We start from the raw sequence: 23,058 nt of genomic DNA, 5'->3' as shown, positions 1-23,058 counted from the left end.
TAACGCCAGAGCTGTTTGTGTAGCCCAATGACAGAGCCAGCTGGAGGTGTGCTGCTACAGGGATTCACTTTGGTTCAGAGAGAGAGAGGAGGCCGTAACTCACCTGCGCGCACACACACACACACAAACACACACTTACACACACTCTCCTAATCGAGCTGCCTGCCTGCCTCCTCACACACCTTGTGAGTGTGCTGTAGAAGTGGAGTGCAGGGAGTCTGCCTGGTTGTACAGCCTCAGCCTGCTGGTTCTGCTCTGGCCATGTCGTGGGACTGTGGCCTGCGGTACATGTTCTCCGTGTCCCCTGCGCTGCAGCCGGGGGGCGTGTGTGCCCTGCATGACAACAAGGAGGACCTGTCCAGGCTGGAGATGGTCCAGAGGCTGGCCAAGGACGGCTGCCGCTTCCTCCACAGCCACAACAGCAGCAAGGCCCCGGAGAGGACAACTGAGGTGAGATAGCTGGACAATACACATACTGTGCTCTACTGAGCAGGGCTGTTTTAGTGATAGTCTATGTGATAGTCTATGTGATAGTCTATGTGATAGTCTATGTGATGGTCTATGTGATAGTCTATGTGATAGTCTATGTGATGGTCTATGTGATAGTATGTGATATAAAAGCGACAGTCGATTGAGAGCATGTAGCGTATCGCTTGATGTGGTGTGTGATAAAAGGTTGGCCACACCTGATTGATTGAATCATGATATTCCAACGTAAATGTATTGTATGTCTGCTATTACAAACGATGGGCAGATTATGTACAGTACTCAACGTTATACATAGTCTGAAACTATTGCAAAAATATGTTTGAAGGTAAGAGAACGTAAGAGAACATCTTAATGAGGTAAATTGTAGTCTTCTTTGATATGCTGCACAAAACATAATGGTTGTTTGTGGTGGTCTTATCTCAGTGGGCACATCAATAAGGCTCCATTTCACACTCTTATTGTGTATCACATTTCTATATCCAACCGAATTAGCAATCCTTTGTCTTACATCCACGTACAGTATAAGATAACAAGTCTAGCTCTAGGGCATACTGTAATGTATGCTGTAGTGATGGACATTCCACTGTGTATGTGTGTGTGTGTGTGTGTGTGTGTGTGTGTGTGTGTGTGTGTGTGTGTGTGTGTGTGTGTGTGTGTGTGTGTGTGCTGATTCATTGTGCCTAAGCACCCACTCCCTCTCGAGTGTCCCAGCCATTCATCAAACTGATGTTAATTTGTTGTCTGTTTTTATTGCCATGCTCATATTCTGCAATGCCTCTGCCATCCCTGAAGATGAATTAAGGGAATGTATTATCTTCCTACAGTGTGTACTGTACAGTACTGTTTAACTTAGAAGCCTGAACAAGCATGAAGTGCCTAGAATGTCAGTGAGAAAAGCTATGACAAATGAATGACAGCCTTCTGGCTATACAGTAGTTCCCACCTATTTCACCTGTTTAAAAAGACTCAGACGCATGTATTCTTAGCACCACCTTAACTAGTCATTGTCACAAGGTCAATACCCTAAACTACATCTCTGCTTTATCACTGTCATTGAATAGTAAAGGTTGCACACGTCTTAAAACCAACCACAAATTCGCTGCTTGAGGGGAGATCTGATTGGCCTACCTCATTGTGGGCTCAGTTTTTTCCCTTCCTGCCAGCTGTATCGCTGCGTAGAACAGTACACCAACAATGGCAGGAAGAGCTGATGCAAGTACCCCAGACCAGAGCTGGCTCCTCACTCTGACCACCATGCCAAGACATTGTGTGCTTTTAGGGTGGATTTTGAATGCACAAGGACTCTGACCTTTTTCTCTGGACCAGGCCCTGGTTATCCCTGTCCTTATTCACCACAATGCACTTTACCGTGGACCATAGCCTTAAACAGAACGTTAGATATGATCTTGTGCAGTATAGGTTGTTGTTTCAGTAAATGTCACGTTCTCTGTCAATAGGACTATGTCAAGCTGGTGTCTTGAATAGATTTGTGTCATGATGGTTTCTTTGTTTCTCAGACCTTTTTGTCCTTTCTTGTATATTCTCATTTTCTCATAACGTCTCCATCTACTGTAGTGGAAAGGAGGACATTCCAAAATATTGCAACCTAGTTTGTTGTCTTTATGAAAGCATCCAGGTATTGTCATACAAAAACCTGACAAGTGATGCAGTTCCTAGAAATCTTCAGGGATATTCAGCATAGGCTGTACTTACATTGAACTGTGTAGGTGTTGAATGTTATAGGAAGGAAGTCTGTGAGCTAATGGCCATATGCATGGCTATGTTATGCAATAGCTGAACCGAACTTCAATAATATTTTTATGCTCCATTCCTTGCATAACACAGGGTCTGATATGACCTCAATCCTTTTAAGGTCCTCTTTCTAAGCACATGTTTAGTCTACTTCTTTTTGAGAACAGTGAAACTGGTCTGAACGTACAGTATTTCAAATCTTAATGGAGCACATTTTGAAATGCTCTAGCTGTATAAAGTCTTCTCCTTTGAGTAGACTTTCTAGTCTAGTCTGTAATGTTTGTCGTTGTGAATGTCTTTTTCAGGGGAGCTGTACTTCTACCGTTATTGCTACTTCTAACACTGTTTTCATCTATGGCACTTACTGTACTATATATACTGAAGCAAATGTGATTGCTTAGCACTTTTCATTTGAGCATGCCAGAACAAATCCATTTTAACACGTCTATGCTGTACATCTGGATGAAGCAAGGTGTAACATGATGTAGTGAATTCTGCTTTTTTATGTATGTATGGCATTTAGCAGACATGTATGGCATTTAGCAGACACATTTATCCAAAGCGACTTACAACAAATACATTTGTTTAAGTAAGTTAATCATCTATCCATCAGTCATCATAAGACAAAGTAATCAATGCTAGGACCAGGGGCCATAGGCAGTCACAATGCTAGAAGAAGGAATTATTATTATTTATTTATTTTTATTAACAGGAGAGAAACTTGTACAGGGGGGTAGTGGGGGTGAAGAGGTCTTTAGGACATGTGTACATGTGTACAACAAGGTTGTTAAACTGCCAAGACCAAAGTGAAAACAGCTAACGACCAACTCAAGGTAGGCATAGTCACAATCCCTAGAAATGTGCCTTGTAGGAGAGCCTAAAAGCCAATCTGCACGCCAAGTGAAATTGAAATTATACAATTATGAATGTTTATTGACACTTGCTTCAACTGCATTGCACTTCATTGCATTCACCACAGTCCAACATGAGGGTACAACCCGATACAGTTCCCCTGTTCACTCCCGTCCAGCCTTGAGTTTCTCCTCCACCGTGTTGTCACCCCTGGACCCTCCCATGCATGGCGGACTCTTTGCCAGGCTGGGGTCGCTGGCCCACTGTTATGTGAACCGCAGTATGATGCATGGCACTGATTATGTGTCTTGCCTTTCTGAGAACACTCTGTTGTATTGGAAGGCAGGGCTTGTTATTGCTGCTGAAGAATAAATATCCCACTGGCTTCTGTTTCCCTATTTTAGAATCCGTCCGTCCGTCCGTCCCCCCCGCCCCAAAGGATTACATAACTGTCATTGGATAAATGTCGACATCAAGCAACTATGTTTTTGTTCAGTTTTCTAAGTTGATGACTTTTTAGTTCACAAACACTAGTCTTCCAGAACAAACACATTGAGATATGTGCAGATGTCCATGTTTATGTTACATCATCGCTGAGCCAATGGATAGACGAAGTTCAGTGCTGAAGCAGGAATTTGAGTAACTCACTTCTGGATAACAACCAGATATATTTGCGTCACATTACTTGTGAACACATACGATGAAGTTTCTGATCTTCTTATTCCCATTTTCTCTGACGTACACTCGTCTTTGAGAGAGAGATTAAACCCAATACAGAGGATGTGTCTGTTCTCTGTCAAGACTGACACCTTCCAGGTCCCTTTAAGTGTTCCATACCGTACATGCTTGAGCTGCCTCAGACACACAGAGAATGCAGACAACCAGCATCCCTTTAAGCCAGCGTGGTGCCTCTGGAAGCCAGCAGAGAGAGATCGAGAGAGAGTTTACAGGCTGGGGGTCATCAGTTCTGTTTGACTGAATGTGACCCGTACGCAGGACTGATGAATGGCGTTTACTCTACAGTATTTATGTTGGGAGGACTCCAGTGGTACTGTAGGTCACCTCCACACTTAACACAGGAACATTGTGTCCCAGGCACTCTCCCTCATTAAAAGCATCCACTTTACTCTAGAGGGCCAATTGTTGTTAGATGGACACTTGTGACCACAGAGGCCAAACTGTCCCCAGCGCAGCACAGCAGCTGCAGAGGCAGGATCAATAATTCATTCAGGGGAAAGGCCTGCCTGCTAGTTGACCTATCAGAGAACGCATGAGACAAGAGCTGAGAACAGTTCAATGATCTATGGGAGATAACAAGACTTGGTTGACTTCAAGGGTTTTGTATAGTGGTCTTGGGATCTGTGTGTAACTAAACTTTATGTATGCTGCTTTCACAGTTTGTGGGATGATGCAGGATGCTGCAAAGTACAGGCGTCAGTTTCTGGGAAACTTCTCAGTTCCTTGCCATACTTCCCTCCCCTCTCACTGGGTCATGGGGTCTTGTGATGGGCTAAAGTGTGTTTCCTGGAGCCGAACACCACACCTTTAGTTGGTGTGTGTGTGTGTGTGTGTGTGTGTGTGTGTGTGTGTGTGTGTGTGTGTGTTTATGTGTGTGTGTGTGTGTGTGTGTGTGTGTGTTTGTGTGTGTGTGTGTGTGTATGTGTTTGTGTGTCGAATTTAGCAGAGTACAACATCACAATATGTTATCCACACACACACACACACACACACACACACACACACGCACACACACACACACACACACACCAACTAGTGTGTGGCGTTTGGCTCCAGGAAACACACTTTAGCCTGTCACAAGACTGTGTGTGTGTGTGTGTGTGTGTGTGTGTGTGTGTGTGTGTGTGTGTGTGTGTGTGTGTGTGTGATGTTGTACTCTGCTCAGAGGTCATGAATCACAGTACTCAAGGAGCTGCCCATGGCACATTACCATTAATGGTCCTTTTTGACCAGAGAAAAATAATCCCTGTGTAATGTCTTGTGCTTGGAAATTGGTCTCCTCAGTGATGGACATTCCACTGTGTGTGTGTGTGTGTGTGTGTGTGTGTGTGTGTGTGTGTGTGTGTGTGTGTGTGTGTGTGTGTGTGAGAGACCATGCGTAAAGATCAGTTTAAGTGTGTCAGGAAGCCCTGCTGTGCTGAAGGTCCCTGGAAGCCTCAGTGCAATAGGCAATCAGAGCAGAAAACTGCAGCCACTTCTAGCCTGTCTGCCTGCCTAATTGCATGCACAGAGGCGAGTGTGAGTGATGGGTGTGGAGTGTGTGTTGAGGAAGTAGCCCGTACAGGGCCAGAGTGTGGTGTACAGCATGCTCCTCATTAAGAGCCACTGAGAAGCCCAGACCAGACACAGCACTCTCACACATTCAATAGACATCCATTATATTAGTAACAGATACAAAGAGATTCTGCAGGGTCAATGACTACTGACATGTTTACTGAATTTCAATTCTTTCACCTACCACTTAATTGGCATATTATGCAAACTATTATACTCAGCAGGAACCATTTTGGCTATTTGCATGCAATTCTGCCATATTTAGACATCCCCCTTGAAATGATAAGAGGGAATGGTCAAATACTATAGAGAAGTAGACTCACTGGTTCTATTACCAATCCATTGTCGTCATCATCTCATTGCAGTGCTAAATGTTCTCCAGTAGTGATACAGTACATTCCCTCTCTGAGGACAAGAGGGATATTGTTCTGTTCATTTCCTGGGGTGTTTCTTTGTGCATGAGACCTGTATCTGCAGGTCTGCTCCTTGCTGGGCGTGTTGGTCAGTCTCCAATGGCTGGATATGATTTTCTCTCCACCACCCCCCACTAAGCATCCACCTCATTATCTCAGCAGAGCTCTAAAACTCACTTTCTGATGACCCTTATGGGGTCCCATGTGTTCCTTTCCAGCCAATATCCGATGTAGGTTCAATTATTTACCCATATACTGTACATGGTGCCTGTGAAACGTCCCAGGGGAAATCCAGTGGGAAAACTGTCGAAAAAGGGCAGATATAAAATGTTTGCTATCTCTAATTCATGTACCTTTCAAGTATAATATTCAGATATTCATTAATGATGAACTTTATGATGAGCTTTATTAGGGCTTGAGGAAAAAGCAGAACACACACACACACACACACACACACACACACACACACACACACACACACACACACACACACACACACACACACACACACACACACAGTCTTTATAGCATTCATATTTTATTTCGTTTCCACTGAGGAGCCACACTACAAGCCTGCATAATGATTGCATGATTACTGTGATTTCTGATTCACAAATGCACTGGCTGTGTTTTCCTACTGTATATTACAATGAGGCCGTCATATGTTGATGTTGTCCTGGTGGTCATTGTTTGAGATGACTTAGTGGGTTAAATTGCTTTCACCCATGATCGAGAGTAGAGTGGATGGGGGAAAGGCATAAGCAACAGAGCACTTTTGTTCCCTGTGTGGGTGGAGAAATAGAGAGAGAGAGAGAGAGAGAGAGAGATGACCAGTTTAGTGTTTTTCCTCTGTGCCTGAGGGCTGGGAAAGATTGATAACACTCTGGTGATTAAGTGACATGGCTGCAGCAGTGTGACTGTGTGCGTGCATGAACACAAGCTGCATGAACACAGTGTGTGTGTGTGTGTGTGTGTGTGTGTGTGTCTGTGTGTGTGTGTGTCTGTGTCTGTGTCTGTGTGTGTGTGTGTGTGTGTGTGTGTGTGTGTGTGTGTGTGTGTGTGTGTGTGTATGTGTGTGTTGTTCTCCACCAGTCCCTATCCCTTTGTTAGGACACCATCACACACACAGCACACAGAGGCTCACCCATGTGAATCAGGCACCAAACCTGGTGTTTTCACCATACAAAGCCCAGCACACTGACAACATGGCTGTACTTTGGTGTTTTAAGTGTTGCTGGGTGCAAATGAATAAATCATGCCTAGACAGCACCAATAAATTAATTAAAATATGTATGAGCTTTTTTATGTAAATTCCTGAATGGGTTTACTGATAAAAAGAATAAAAAAGAATAATGATAGTGTATCTGGAAACAGTCTTTCATTCACAGTGTTGGATTTGGTAAGGCATTGTCATGGAAATCAATGCTGATGTGTGTGAGGAGAAGAAAAGACAGGGAATCTCCTTGGTGATAACACACCTCCCTCCCTCTCTCCCTCCCTCTTTCCCTCCCTCTCCCTCCTTTCCCCGCTTTCTCCTTCCCACCCACTTACTCACTCTCCCTCCCTCTTTCTCCCTCTCCCCTCCTCTGCTTCCCTCTCCAGTCCCACAGTGACGAGGCAGTCCGTGTGTGTCTGAGGGAGAGGGGCCAGGACGTGTTGGTCCTCCAGAGAGTGTCGTCAGAGCGGCCAACCCTCTCCGCATCAGCGAGGGGAGGAGGGAGAACAGAGGAGAGGGACAGGAGGTAAGCTTCTCCACTCTCCTCCCTCTCTTACTCTCACTCTCTCTGTCTCGCTCACTCTCTCTCTCTCTCTCCCTTCCTCTAGTCATTCTCCACCTCTATCTCTCTCTCTATCTCACACACACTCACTTGCACACATCTAAACACACACATGCTTGGACTGCAGCTCCCTGCACAGGCAGATGGACTGAGTGTGTGTGTGTATGTGTGCGTGTGTGTGTGTGTGTGTGTGTGTGTGTGTGTGTGTGTGTGTGTGTGTGTGTGTGTGTGTAAGGAGCTTGGGATTGTGAGAGGGAGCTCCGCTGGCTAGCTGGCTGTTTGTAAGCAGAGGGGAGTGTTTCACTGTCTCAGGCTGGGTGTGGAAAGCTCTCTCTGGGGTACAGAGACCAGGAGACTGGGGCTGCTCCCAGGGTATACGGAAGTGGACCCTGGGCTGTAACAGCTGCTGGTGGATGGATGGGTGGGTAAGGGGGGGCATGATGCAGCAGTAACCACGGCGACCGTGCCGGTGTGAGGGCACCAGGGACACATTGGAGGATGGGCACTCGGCCGCAGCCCCTGGACCTACGACGGGAGGAGGGCAGACTGCTGCCCGCTGCTCTGGTGGAGCAGGAGGAGGACGAGGAGGACGAGGAAGGCTCCGAGGGCAGCAGCAGCGACAGTGCCAGCCAGGCAGAGGGGGTGACGGTGCCCACCTTCGACGTCCCCTACTTCCGCTACATAGACGAGGAGGAGACGGAGGAGGAGGAGTGGAGCAGTAGTCGCTCTCTGTCCTCCATAGAGGAGGACTCTTCCAGTGACTCTGTTGTGTCTGACAGGTACGTGGTGGTGTCGGGGACGCCAGAGAAGATCCTGGAGCACCTGCTGAATGACCTGAGGCTGGACGATGACCAGGGTACCACACAGGGCAAGGAGCCAGGTGGGTGCATCCCAAACACTGCATGTTTTACTTGTGAGAATCTGTTCCCCTTATTTTCTACATTGTCTTCTACAGTAGTCAGTGCATGTTAAATGATGTGTCTGAAGAGTCGAAGAGTGTTTAAGAATGATCGATGGCGTGGTGGGGTAAAAAGTGGAGGGCTGAGAGCCAGCTGAGAGACACAATTGTTGTGAGAGGAGCCAGTTTGTTTATATGGAGGAGGTTCATTTACAGTACACAGTGTCATTAATCAGAATATCCTCTCCTCTCCTCTCCTCTCCTCTCCTCTCCTCTCCTCTCAGTCTGATGAGATGGTACAGTAGCTCCCCCAGGACATTGGGACTTAGCTAATAAGGTGTCGTCATCCCTAGAGTAACTCTAAGTTTGTGCCTGTTTGTTTCATAAACAGACAGAGATAGGGATTTCTCATTTTCCAGGTCAGTGGGGGGTAATTCTACCTCCCTAAGGTACAGGCCTGTCTCACTGCCACAACAAATCAACACATTCCCCCTCCTCCTAGGAGGTAGGTGAATATGCCATACTGCTGCCAGGAGAGAGGAGAGTGCCTCTTACTGAGGATGGATATATGAAGGTAGATATGATGATGAGAGAGAGAAATGAGAAATGGCAGAGAGAGAGAGAGAGAGAGAGAGAGAGAGAGAGAGAGAGAGAGAGGGAGATGGCAGATAAATTGTGAGATAGATAGAGAGAAATCACAGAGAGAAATAATGTGTGTGTGAGAGAGAGAGAGAGAGAGAGAGAGAGAGAAAGAGAGAGAGAGAGAGAGAGAGAGAGAGAGAGAGAGAGAGAGAGAGAGAGAGAGAGAGAGAGATAAAGCAGAATGCTCCTGGGATGTGGGAGATGGATGCAGTCACAGATGATCTCCCATCAGGCTGTGCGCTCGCTCCCCACAGACCAGAGATCATTGCTCATTCTGATGAGGAAGTGAGTGGAGTCATTGAATTGATCTCATCATTTTCTCTAGAGATGTGTCTATGATTGGAGAAAATGCATGAAGCACAGTGTACTATGTATGAGGAAATTGTTAGGGACAATTACTGTAAAGTAATGGGGGGTTTCAACAATAACAAGCTGTCAAAGACTTCAGAGTTGAACGGTAAATTTAGATTTTTTTTATTCGATTTTTACAAATCAACATCTTTAAAATTAAACGTTTTTGTTGGTTTACAGTGTTCTTTGTGTATGCATTTGATTTGTCCAATGACTGTGTCAAATTGCACCCATTCCCTCATTGAGGTGGTAGTGGCAGGCTAGTCGACAGATCATTTAGGATTAGTATATTGGAGCCCTCACACCCCCTTGGCCTGTGCTGGGGCAGGCTGGGGAGTGTGAGTGATGTCCCAGGGTCACACAGCAGGACTCTTGGCACAGAATGAGATCAGTCCCAATGAGCCATTGATCTCTGATTGGTCAATGATGCTCAGCAGTCAGCAGTCCATTTGACCTGGGCTCTCTCTGCTCTCTCTGCTCTCTCTGCTCTCTCTGTCTGTTTGAGTTCTGCAGCACTGCTACAGTACTACTGCTACTGCTGCTACTGGGGTCCTGCCCTGGGGGGCTCCCCATCGCTGCTCTCCCCCAGAATAACAAGAGGGGTGATCAAGTGAGAACACAGCGTTGGTACACTCAACACCATCAGGTTTTACTGTAAAGCATTGACCAACACTAAACCAACTATGACACTCACAGCGAAGAGACTGCTGTTTGTGTATGCTGATGAGAAGGCAGGGAGCCATGTGATGATGTGTGCAGTGTTTGGATCAAAGAATAATGTTTGAGTGTGTGTTTGGGTGTTTGAGTGTGTATGTTTATGTGTACGTGTCAGTATGTGATCTCAGCCCTCACGGTAGATGTTAGATAACATCTGTAAGCAACTTGTAGTAACACTGCATACTGAATACAGCTGGAGATGTATCTGTTCCCTCTGGTACCCAGAATGAAGTTCGCATAAAGATGTTTCTGCAAGATGGCACTTTGAAATGATCACCACAGGCATGTTTGAGGAATGGAACATGTGGTTGGATACAGAACATTAACCTATACTGTAACTGTACAGCTCTCTGTGTGCATCCGAGATAGCCTGTAGGGTGTTCCTCTGGGAGTCGGGCAGAGTGTAGTGTGTTCAGTAGGGTTCAGACTTGCCTTCTCTCCCTGAGCCAAGTCTCTGAGTGCTGCAATCGATTCTGCCTTTACTCATCCCACAGATTCACTCATGAGCAATGCAGAGTATGCTCGCTGCAAACCCCTACTAGAGCATGTGTTTACATAGGCTTAGGAGAGATGACATTTACAACAAATCTGACTCTATTGCATTATAATAACCAGATTATTGCATTATGCATACATTGCTGTATATGATAGGAAGTCATCATTAAGATTTAATGTAATTCCTCTCTGGAGTGTAGTCAGTGCTGACTACTGCACATGCCTGGCAAATGAACATGCTGGTTTTGGAAGCTGAATTGATCAATTTCAATAATGCTTATTGAAATGCAAAGAGGGGCTAGTTTGATTGATGAGTTGATGTTGTGTTCAATCAATGTATTGAATCAACTAATTCCATTCTGGGATCCCTTGTAATTGGAAAGTAAATTTGATCTGATGTGAGAGATTTGATGGGGGCTATTGTGTTATAGAATAATCCAGAGTAATACTAATACCACATTCATACAAATTATTACAAACACATACTATAGCTCTCTTCCTCTTTCAAGTTGCATCAAACTCTGTAGGGAGAGAAGCTTATGAATAGAATTGATGTACATATAGTCTCATATGATTTCCATGTATTGTTTTTCATATACAGTACATCACTCCTTTCCCACCTGTTCTACCTCTCCCACCTTTATCAAGTGAAAGACATGGACCATGTCCCAAACCTCTGGTCAGGGCCCATTAGTAGTAATAGGGGTGTTTTGTAGTGTACTGGGTGCTATGTTCAGTGAAGAAAGGACAGACCAGTGACAAAGAGACTAACTGGCTCGTGTTCATGAATTAAATCAATTATAATATGCCCAGAGCCATTAACTGTTCCCTCAGGCAGTCTTTCTACAGAAAACCGGGGATTGGATTTAGTAGTGAATAAGCTCTGTACATCTATGTCCCTCTATGTACTGTAGAGGTGGTTTCCAACTATAATCTTTGAGGATCAATGTGTACACCTGTCCTTAGGTCCTTAGATATGTACAGGGATTAAGAGGAAGACTTTGAGATACATACAGTATATGACTTGAATTTCTATTTCAAGTTATAGATATTACTGTATGAGCTGGTACGAAATATGAGTTTGTCACGGTGCATTTCAAGAAAAATGCCTCTATGTCAAAATTCTTTGGATTTAATCCTTGCTAGTGAAGAATTTTTCATACTGTAAATTCAACAATTTTGCTGTATTGAAAAGCAGAAATTGCTAGGGGAGTAAGCCTCAAGGTCTTCTTGATAACAAAATATGAATTCTGTTTTTTAACTCACAAATTACTTCAGAGGCTAGTATGTGTAATATGGTAACCCCTAAGACTGGGCTTGGATCAGGGTTATCTGAAAAGAACAGACACAAGAGGTTTAATGTAGTTACAGTGGCATAAGGGGGTGGTGCTGTGTGTGTGTGTGTGTGTGTGTGTGTGTGTGTGTGTGTGTGTGTGTTACATTCATGGGGTTGTCTGTTTGTACCATACTTGTGTATGTTGAATGTATGTTGCTAACTTGCTACTCATAAGGCAGTGAGTGATGTGTCTACAGCTGCACACTGTGGATTAACATAATGATGTGAGGGAGCTCTGTGGAGCAGAACGCATACAAAGCCCTGGGAAGTAAGTGTGAAATTAAAGGGGGGAATTTACAATGCTGGGTGTGAGGCACACTTCCAGCGAGCTGGGGAAGAGGTTGTCACTAATAGGATTTGTAGAGCTTTTCTCTGGCCTGGCGTCTTCTCTTGAACCACTCTTTCTCTCTTTCTCCTTCTCTCTCTCTTTCTCCTTCTCTCTCTCTCTCTCTCTTTCTCTCTCTCTCTCTCTCTCTCTCTCTCTCTCCCCAACACTCTCTCTCTTTCTCACTCTCTCTCTCTCTCTCTCCCTCTCTCTCTCTCTCTCTCTCTCTCTCTCCCCAACACTCTCTCTCTTTCTCAATCTCACTGTCCCTCACTCTCTCTCGCTCTCTCTCAATGACTTACATAACTGGCATGATCAGGAGTGGCTCAGCAGACAGAAAAATGTCAACCTGCCCAAAGCTCTAATTTCCAAATGTCTCCGGAAGACATTTCGATTTAATAATCTTTTCAGGGGTGCTCGAGACCCATATGGCAGTAAACACAAAATAAACTCCAAACTTCTGAATGTCAGTGCCACAAATAGTTTGATAGATTGTATAGATCAAAGCCGGTTCAGGTCCTCTCAAGATGCATCATAAAGTTCCACTAAATTCTGTAATACCGCACAAGCGAGATGCACTGAACTGAGTTGCTATTTCTACATTGTCTGAATTTGCTTGTTTATTAGATCATCGTCAAGCCACTCTAAAGAGATACTGTACTGTAATGAAATCAAAGCATATCTAGGAATGAGATTTCCTGTCACCTTGAGATTTTTGCCTGCAGGGACACACTGACCGACTATGATGCATGTAAACACATTAAGGCAATGGCTAGGCTAATATCAGACTGCCTCTGTGTTTGAAAGATAATTAGATTGGAAACATTGACTGCACCGGAGGTTAGAGAGAGTCAACTGGCATGTTGACAGCGCGTTGCCTTATCTTCATGGTACAACTTGCAGCAGAGAACATTCAAGAATACATTAAATGTGAGGTTGGGGATAGACGTAAAGACATCTTACAACTAAAGAGCACAGGGAGCAAATAAAAAATGAACCATCATCATTGGTACTACCAGTCATTACCTGAACGACTTGGAATGATGATGAGTCAAATTGGAGTCAGGACTATCAGAAAGGTCACTCATATTAAGCTTCCTTCTTAAATGACAGCTTCTTACGTCCTCTGTGTTTCTGTGTTCACTGGCATCCTTCAGCACAGCAAGATGGCTTGCAGTTAATTAAACTGGACTAAAAGATTCAGTAACTGCACTAATAAAATTGTGCTAAAACAACCCCAATCACATAAAAAGACAGCAACCCCAATCAAACTGACACTTACAATCTTAGGTTGGTAAACAGCAAATGTTGTGGATAAACCAGCATGCTGCTATTTTGATTCATGTTGCTAGATTTGCTAGATCAAGATGTGCACACTGTACAAGGCATGGCAGGCATGGAGTCATTTTCACATTGCACAAGCAGGATATTTTGGTAATTGATAGAACTAATTACATTTATCGGGCGAGGCCTTATCTAATTAAAATCCTTTTGCCTTAATGATTTTCTTAAGCAAATGTGCTTTGCATATTGATATCATCAAAATGAAACCGTCTAGGAGGCATCTTCATAAAGGCAAGGGAGAGGTTTCCCATAATGTGTTTCAAACAACACTATCCACAGGCCTAACCAGGTTAGTGCTTATTCTGTGACAGTCAGAGTTGATAGTATGTTTTACACAGTGCTATTACTTTTAAAATACAGACAAGAGATTAAAAGCATCCACCATATTCTTCAAGGGAAGGCACCATTGAATGAGCTTTTCTTCCACTGGCATACTGTGACCATAAAGAAGGTATGTGGTATGATGAATGTGGTTACTGCTAATGGTAGCAGGCTGTGAGAGGGGCTAGATATGATAAGAGAAGCATTAAAACAATGTCATTGAGAAGGTGGAAATCGCTTTTCAGAGATAAGGTTCTTTCTATGGTCTCTGGTTTGTCTATTGAATCCTCTGATTTCTACAGTATAGTATATAGGGCATCCTTCTGGATGGTCCAATGCATCACTGAGAGTGCATACACATGAATCAATTATATTCTGCGCAATTATATTCGAAGTGTGTGTGTTCAATTCTGTTTAATGTTTTCTACAGTACATTATATTCCTCTACCTTAAATAGTGTGTTTCTTGTTTCACAGAGACCCTCCTGGATGACTTCCTGCTGACCTACCTGGTGTTCATGTCAACCAGTGATCTGTGTCAGGCTCTCCTGGGACAATATCCTTCCTGTGTCACCTCTACGCCTACAGTACAACCACACCGCACAACCCACTTACAGAGGAGCAACACTATGGGGGAGATCACAGAGGCTAGCATTAGGGACAGTTTCATTTACATTGATAGGTGTAAAGTGTGTGAATTGACATGTCTGTTTTGATAGACTTTTCTGTCTGTTTTATAAGTGGTTTTGAGCCAAACATCTGCCTCACCCCTAGGCTCAGTTCACCCTTCAGTCCTCTATGGGCGCTGCATAGCCTGCCATATGTCAACATACACAAACCTTGGGTGAGAGACCTCTCTCTCTCTCTCTCTCTGTGGCTGTGGCTGTGTTGTTTCCTTAACTCCTGAAGTCCACCTATTGTTCAAGGAGATACCGGGCAAAAGAGGAAGGGAAGGAGGCGCTAGACAGGAAGCGCAAAGTCCTGCACCTGGTGTCACAGTGGACCACGCTCTACAGAGACTTCCTGCGGGAAGACGAGCATGTTAAACTCTTCATGAAGGTATGAAGAAGCAAGGGGAGAGGATAGGATGGTGGACAAATATAGCAATGATGTCATGATAAGGGATGGAGAGAAAGTAGAGATGAGAATTGTGGTTCTCTTTCAGACCCTGTATCGCTATGTACTGGATGACCTATATGAGTATCCAACCCTGGAGAAGGATCTGAAAGAATTACAGAAACTCTTACGGCAGCATCGCAGACAGTGAGTGACCTCATGATGACTTCATTCCATGTGTTAAATTAGAAATAGGATATAAAATAATTTATTACATATGAATCGTTTCTATTCAATGTTATTTATCTTGTAAGTGTGAATTTTGACCATGGGGTAAACAGGAAACATGATCTTGTATTCAAAGAGCGTCTTTAAATGTGGGGCAGTTCGGAAAACACTTATGAATATAGATTACTGTAACCGGCATACAGGCACAGAGAGAGTCTTTTCTGTCTCATGATTCCCAAAATGCCATCTTCTAATGGGAACATCTTGTACTGTAGATGGGCTGTTTTTAGAGCCTCTGTTGCATTTTAAATAAATGGATCCATTCATAAATTAAGAGTAATTGCTGTGTTCTGGGATGGATTGTGGTGAATTGTGAAGGTCACTGGATTCGTCTACAACTCTATATCAAGGGTTTAGAGACACATGGAAAGGATTTGTTGACTAGTTATGACATAGAGGCCTGTCTGTACTATTCTATTCTGGCTAAAGACATTGAGGATTCTCTCCTGACTGGCCAATACACAAAAGCCAAGAATACCCAGCATACAAATATATTGTTGGTTGCATACATTTAATGCTCCTCTCAGCTATATCATAAAGAAGTGAGTTATTCTACCATCTTGGCTCGTTCTCTCTGGTGAAAGAAATTCTGCTGTCAACTAGATGTTGTTGTTGAATAAAGGCTTAATAAAGATAAGCTCTGCATACCACTTAGACCTCAGAGTGTAAACAACTCACCGCCTTCTGTCAAATCAACCTCAGACACTCCCACGTCTATCATCCCCTCCTCTCCCCTCCCTCTTTACCCACACCCTCCAATCAGAGGCAGCTCCCAGGGGGGTCCTCCGACCTTTTAAGAACCCATGCAGATAATTCCACCTGACACTGCTGCCATTATCTTTGTCTGCTTTATTCATTTTTATACCCATGGCAGACACTTCCACTACACCCACTCCCTTTGCAGAGTAGACTTTGTGTGGGTGTCAGTAACAGATGGACCCTTCTATTTATTGGCCCTTCAGTCAGGGTCATGTTGAAGGAGGCCCAGACTGACTGCTCTGTAGCAGGAAGTCTGCTGGCAGGGGAAGCTAAATTGAGCTTTTTTATATAGCAAGAAGACTCAGTGGCTGTTAACCTGCAGTAGCCTTTTGCTCCCATCAACCCCCATCAACCCTTTGTGAATGGAGCTTAAGGGGGATAAGGGGAAAGAATGGAATGTTCACCTATGGTCACCTATGACAGAATGGTCATACATTTTTTTGAACCTTTTTATATAACAAAAGGGACCAGAAATGTATTCTCTCTCTCTCACACTCTCTCTCTCTCTCTCTCTCTCTCTCTCTCTCTTTCTCTCTCTCTCTCTCTCTCTATCTCTCTCTCTCTGTCTCTCCCACTCCCCCCCTCCCCCCCTCTCTCTATGTCTAGTGTAGCACGTATTGTCTTCCACTCATTGTCATTCACAGTGTTTTGGGGGAGAACGGATTATATCATCGCCTCTGCTTTAAGGTGACAGTTGAAATCAGGCTTTTCATTAGCGAATGAATATATTTCTGGCCAGAGGGGGATCCCTCAGTGAGGGCTGAGGGATGGTCATGCAGTCACAGCTATCCATCACATAAGGCAGTCCAAGCTGATGAGAAACAGTGTGATTAATTGAAGGGATCAGATGGAATGGTCTAATATCTACAAGGCACTCTAATCTTGCCGTGACACACAGATTTAATCATGAACATGACGGTACAGAGGGGTGTATGTTTTCATTTCACCTTGACAATGAAGGGTGTGATTGGTGTTATTGTTTGGGTACAGTTACAGTACAGTCCAGAATAATATTGTAGCCCTAATGGCAAATGAACTAGCCATGGAACTTATTAAAGGTACCGTGTATGGCTTTTTGCTTGTTTCACTGGTGGTGTTTTTCATTGTTTGATTTGTGTCTCTCTCCCCAGTACGGTGGATGAGTATTCTCCTCACAGAAAGGTAAGGAACAAAACCCTGCCATATACAAAGCTATTGTAGCTATTGTACAGTAAATGACGTACAGTAGGCCAAGGTCTTTTTTTGAAGGGTTAGGGTTAGGGTTAGGGTTAGGGTTAGGGTTAGGGTTATTTGAATGTGTCTAATGGTATGGGTATTTAAGACAATTGTTCTCTCATTTCCTGTGTAGGTCATAGCTTCAGAGTCCTGTCGAGAGGTAGAATGTTCTCATACAATATGAATGTGCTCTGAATTCCATGTATTTCCCTCCACTTAGAGCAAAGCCCTTTTCCACCAATTGAGTTTTAAAGAAAACGGGCTCCAACCCAGAGGAACACAGAGGGAGACCCAGGAAGGTGAGTCGTAAAACATCTCTTTCTTTACACATTCCTCCCACCTACGTTGTTTCCAGAGTTTGTGAGCATTTCCATACAGTACAGTACATTTCAAGCCATTTAAGGTAATACAGTAAACACTCAACAATAGAAATCCTTGTGAGGGAGTTTCTAAACAATGCATTCCCAATACTTCCCACATGCATTTGAATCTCGATCCTACCGTACTGTACCTTCCCTTCCATGACTTCCTTTTTCTAATAGAACAGCTCAAACCATATTGTCCATAAAACAATCGTCCCCAGATGCTCATCAAACAGTCTGATGACTGAAACTTTCCACTGTGGTACAACTTAGGATGTCTATGCAGATGCGTAATCGGTGTTATGTCTCTCTCCCTCGTCAGTGTTGTGCCATGTATACGTGACTATGGACTCATACCTGAGTGTGCGGACCCAGTCCAGCGTAGTGGCACGGGAGCTGCTGCAGGCCGTGGCAGAGAGGATGGAAGTCCCTCAGGAGGACCTGGTTCTGTTGGCTGTCACCTACCCTGGAGGTAAACACCAAGCACAGAGCACAGAGAGTTCTAGTCATTAGCTCTGCTGTATTCTTGTTTTCACTCCACAGTACATACCATACAGTACAGCTCTGAAAGCACATGACTGGCTGAGCAAGTGATTCTACTTATACCAGTTATCCCCTGACCGAAATGCTTTCCCACTGACCAAACATTATATTCTCGGGTTACATGAATACGTGAAATTCTGCAGATTCAGAAAGTGAGTAGAAATGAACAATCACCTGCAGTCCAGACATGTAAAGCCAAACGTTCCTTATTATCAGCAACAGAAATGAGTCACTGCAGCAGAGCAGAGCCCAGCACAAAGGGACTTATCTACAGTAGATAGCAAGTGACATGACATATTTCTAATGGCTTTACTCTCTGGGTGATGTTTTCTTTCTCCAGAAAAGCTCCTCCTTCAGCCTCAGGACAGAGTCTACTCTGATTCGCTGACAGCAGTGGGGAGGCTGCATGTGTGCAGAAAGGACCTGAGTGAAATCACGGTAGGAATCACAATGAGTCATCTTGACCAATGTTCCTATGGACACAAAATTAAGAATATAGTAGATTATACCGTTCTCAGACTTTTGAAGGTCATAACACTGTAATAGCCTACCTATCTATTCATTTTGCTTATCACAATGTTGTTATCCTAATATTGACTGTATACTCTATACTGTATGCTCACATGAACCTGAGGTTTTAATCTTATCTGAGATTAATATAATATATAATGTAAATACATACCCATAAAGATCTTTCATTATCTTATTCTATATTTTTTCTCCTACCAGAACCCTTTCACAGACAATGCAGAGCAACAGAGGTCGGCTCACATTTTGAGCATGAACACATGGGATGTGGCTGTAGCTCTCACCAACTTTGACTGGAGTATATTCAACTCAATACACGAGGTGGGCCTCATGTTTTGTATACTTTTGCTTTCACTGATTTGTATAATCTCTGAGCTTGATTTACTTCAAACTAATTAGGTTAGATGACAGCTGTGAGGGGATTTAACTGCAGAATAACACAAACAGATGTCTTTGCTCCTCACAGCAAGAGCTGGTGTACTTCACGTTCAGCCGCCATGCCAGCAGTGGCCACACGGTGGCACTGGAGTTGCTGCTGCAGCGCTGCAATGAGGTCCAGCTGTGGGTGATGACTGAGGTGCTGCTGTGCCCCACTCTCTGCAAACGTGTCCAGCTCATCAAAAAGTTCATCAAGATTGCTGCACAGTAAGAAGATATCCTCTCCTCTTTGACCACAAAGCAGCAATCATCATCAAAGAGTGTTGTTGTATACTCAGGATGGTGCTGTTGTGCTGTTATTGTTACAGAGCCAGCTGATCCATTTCACTATACAGTAGCTGCCCTGTACCTGACCCACTGCACTATAGATGAAACCTTTATGAAACTATAAACTTCACATGGACATTATGCCCCCTCCTGTGGTGAACTAAGGAATAACAGATATTACTGTGTATGTTGTACTGTACAAGTATCTTTGTATGCAGCCTGAGTTCACAGAGTTTGTCCATGGTTTCCCTCCCATAGCTGTAAAGCACAGAGGGACCTCAACTCCTTCTTTGCCATCATTATGGGCCTGAACACTGCAGCAGTCAGCCGACTCAATCAGACATGGGAGGTAAGGAGAGTCTCTTTGTGTGCCTTTGATGGCCATAGCTCATCAAAGCAGCTGTGCTTTTGATTGTGATCGTCAGAAAACTCAAACTGTTTTTCTTTCAAACAGAAGGTTCCAGGGAAATTCAAGAAACTCTTTTCAGAGCTGGAGATGATGACAGTATGTCAATTTTCCTCATTGTCCGTGTGTTGGAACACTTCATTGCTGAATACAGAGGCCTGTTGCTTTGGTTGGCCATTATAAATGTGTTTCCTCGGCCCGAGCTAATAAAAGCATCAGGCTTGATTAGCATTGCTAGCCTTGGTCTCTGGGGATAGTTACAGATGGTTGTGGGGTTTTTTAGGAGACCTGCACTGCACACATTTCTCCCTGTAGACCCTCGTCACACTCAAGTATTAACATGTATTCACAGGACCCGTCTCATAACCACAAAGCCTACAGAGACGCTTTCAAGAAGATGAAACCGCCTAAGATCCCCTTTCTTCCTCTGCTATTGAAAGGTTGGCTCAGAGAAAAGGCTGTATTCTATCATCATTACCTCTCCCTCAGCCCCTTTAATGAATCCTAAAGCACCTTGTTGTTGAGGAATACAACAGTAATGTAGTAAGTTAAAATGGCATAATGTTGTTGTAATACTAATACATGGCTCCTTTTTCCTAGATATCACATTCATTCACGAGGGCAACAAAACATTTCATGATAACCTGGTCAATTTTGAAAAGCTTGTAAGTAGACACGTGTTCTGTCTCCAGTGGATATGTGATAATTTGTGATATTTGTAATTATTTCTCTGTTCATGTGTTTCAAATGTTCTCTCTTCTCTCTCAGCACATGATAGCGGACACGGTGCGTCTCATCCGACACTGTCAGGGAGATCCAACGGGTGGGTGGCTACAGTCTCTCTGACTGAACAACAGGTTCACTGTAATGAGTTGCCCCTGTACCTTCATGTTGTCTCTGGTCATGATGTACTGCACATACAGCACAGTGAGCAGCTCCAAGTTGGTGTCTTTCTTCAGTCATTGCGCCGTGTCAGACAATGTTAAGGTTCTACACACTGTGTGATGTACAGTATAACAATATTCTATTAGATGATCAATAATATACATTTCTGTTACTACATAGACTCATTGATAGATGTTGAGAACTCCCCCCCTCCTCCCCCTCTTGCGGGACTCATCCACTAAGAAGTAATGAAGACAGTGCATTAATGGTTATGGCCTGTTATGGGTAGTGCTCAGTCAGCCTGGAGGTAAACAAGCGTTCTCTGTTTCTTCCAGGAAATGGCATTACCCAGAAAAGCAGCCCAGAGGTGCGGGCCTGTGTCGATTACCTTCACGTCATTGACAATCAGCAGAGTCTGTTTGAGCTGTCACACAGGCTGGAGCCCCGGGCATAGAGAGACGTTCAGAGCCCCTCTCTCTCTCAGTCGGACCGCCCAAGGAGCAGTGGACCGTTCACCCAAATACCCTCAGGACTCAGTCATCCCAAAAGAGCCCCCAATTCAAAACATGGATCAGAGATAACGCGGCCACCGAGAGCCAATAAAGCCTGGAAAGTGATGCTAGATCAGAGATAACCAAAGAGCATCTCAGCTAAAACAAATAGGTCTGCTTCAATTCTTCATTGATACAGTAGGACTATTATCGGTTTCAGTGAAGGTGATCACACCTATAACAGTTGATAATACACAGACCCAATCCAAATATTCCAGGACAAGTTGAGAAGTTACGTGTGTTAAGCGCAAATAAAAACTATTGAAAAGGGATTCCCAAATCTACAGCATCACTGTGTGTCACATATTTCGTTACTGTTTACCTTTTAGTATTAGCGGTTAGTGTTGGATCTGACTTTTCCATCATGCATCAATGAAATAGTGGAATAGTGCCATTCTCTTGTTGGTTGAAATGGTGAACAATGTAATGGAAAAACAATGTATTTACCCTTATTATGTTTGCTTTACTTTTACTTTCTCCTCTTGGATTGTTTTACTATAGTGTGTGTGTGTGTGTGTGTGTGTGTGTGTGTGTGTGTGTGTGTGTGTGTGTGTGTGTGTGTGTGTGAGTTAGTTTTAGTCACATAGTCACATAATCATTATTGCACACCAGTGCCAAACACTGTAGAAAGACCATTCAAATTTGGCACTATTACTGCTATTCTTTCTCTTACAGATTTACGGATGGGAGTAGTGTAGTCATCTATTTTGTCTTTAGCTGTGGACAATCAGACAAGTAAAACAAGCAGAAACTGTCATGTCTGTATTTGGCATTTTAAGAGAGCAATAGGTGAGTATTAAGATTGGCTTTCAACATGTAGAGAAACAGATGAAAAGCCTTTGCCTATTTATTTTCTAGTTTAGATAATAGAGATGGCTGTCCAACATTGAAGCTCTGTATTTACATGTTGCACCATCAGGATTGACTTTCTACATAGGCCTTTGTGAGGTGTGTAGTACTCATTGCATCCTACTGTATTCTTAGGAATACTACTGTATTTGTGAACTGTTCTATTGGTTTTGACAGGAAGGTAGACTATGACAAAGATTGATTATTTAGAACCACCTCCTTCATCCCATCTCTGATTTAAAAGGAAATAATAGTTTCTCTTGTGGATTCACTTGATCTGTGAACTACAGTAGTATCTGGTTGATTAAGGCAGATCATGTAGATTCCTTATACTGTATACTGTATATGTTGTGCATTTGCGGGTTGGACATGGAGACTTATTTATTACAGACTAATTTATTTACTCTTTGGCTGAAGATAATTCAGATCCATGTCATGTGGGAGGTATCTGCCATGGTTTCAGATGGGTTATGGGGTCTGCATGACATGGCAAAACCATGGATTGACCGCCCAAGTCAAATGTGCATGTAAATAAGTATTTCTTTGTAGACAAATCTTGTACATGCTGATACAATACCCAACTTATACTTTCTAGAAAAGGAAAGAAAACACATTTCAAAAAGTGCAAACAAAGCAATACAAAGCCACAAACACAATGCTCTTCTCACTCCCTCCTTTATATATTCATTTTGACAATTATTTCAGAATGTATCATGAGAAAATAATAAAGTGAAAATGTTTTCTTTTAGAGAATTAACATGTGTGTTGAGTTTATTTAGATTGCACTACCTCTGTCCTGCCACCATCTAAATGCACCATTATGTTACACTTCAATGTTGAGGGCCCACGGTCTCCTCCTTAGGCATATAGCAAATTAGCAAATACAAATTATCACTGAAATTGTACC

The 23,058-nt window shown here is 43.5% G+C and overlaps 1 protein-coding gene across 1 annotated transcript; it reads left to right on the top strand.

The window, feature by feature from the left end:
- Positions 1-261: 261 nt before the first annotated feature.
- On the top strand, positions 262-22,867 carry LOC310811530 (rap guanine nucleotide exchange factor 5-like; the record flags this gene model as incomplete). Its single annotated transcript, XM_083679719.1, has 18 exons — positions 262-450; positions 7,401-7,540; positions 8,356-8,456; positions 14,482-14,591; positions 14,914-15,063; positions 15,170-15,267; positions 17,238-17,268; positions 17,543-17,621; positions 18,007-18,156; positions 18,568-18,665; positions 18,957-19,076; positions 19,222-19,400; positions 19,719-19,809; positions 19,915-19,965; positions 20,219-20,306; positions 20,467-20,531; positions 20,635-20,689; positions 21,087-22,867. The coding sequence occupies 18 exons, from the start codon at positions 262-264 to the stop codon at positions 21,203-21,205; spliced, it is 1,914 nt and encodes a 637-aa protein (XP_083535845.1). The 3' UTR covers positions 21,206-22,867.
- Positions 22,868-23,058: the final 191 nt, after the last annotated feature.

The sequence above is a fragment of the Argentina silus genome (genome assembly GCF_951799395.1).
Source record: "Argentina silus genome assembly, chromosome: 10".
NCBI classification, from domain to species: domain Eukaryota; kingdom Metazoa; phylum Chordata; class Actinopteri; order Argentiniformes; family Argentinidae; genus Argentina; species Argentina silus.
The sequence above is the reverse complement of the archived record's forward strand: the minus strand, read 5'-3'. Positions and strand labels throughout refer to the sequence as shown.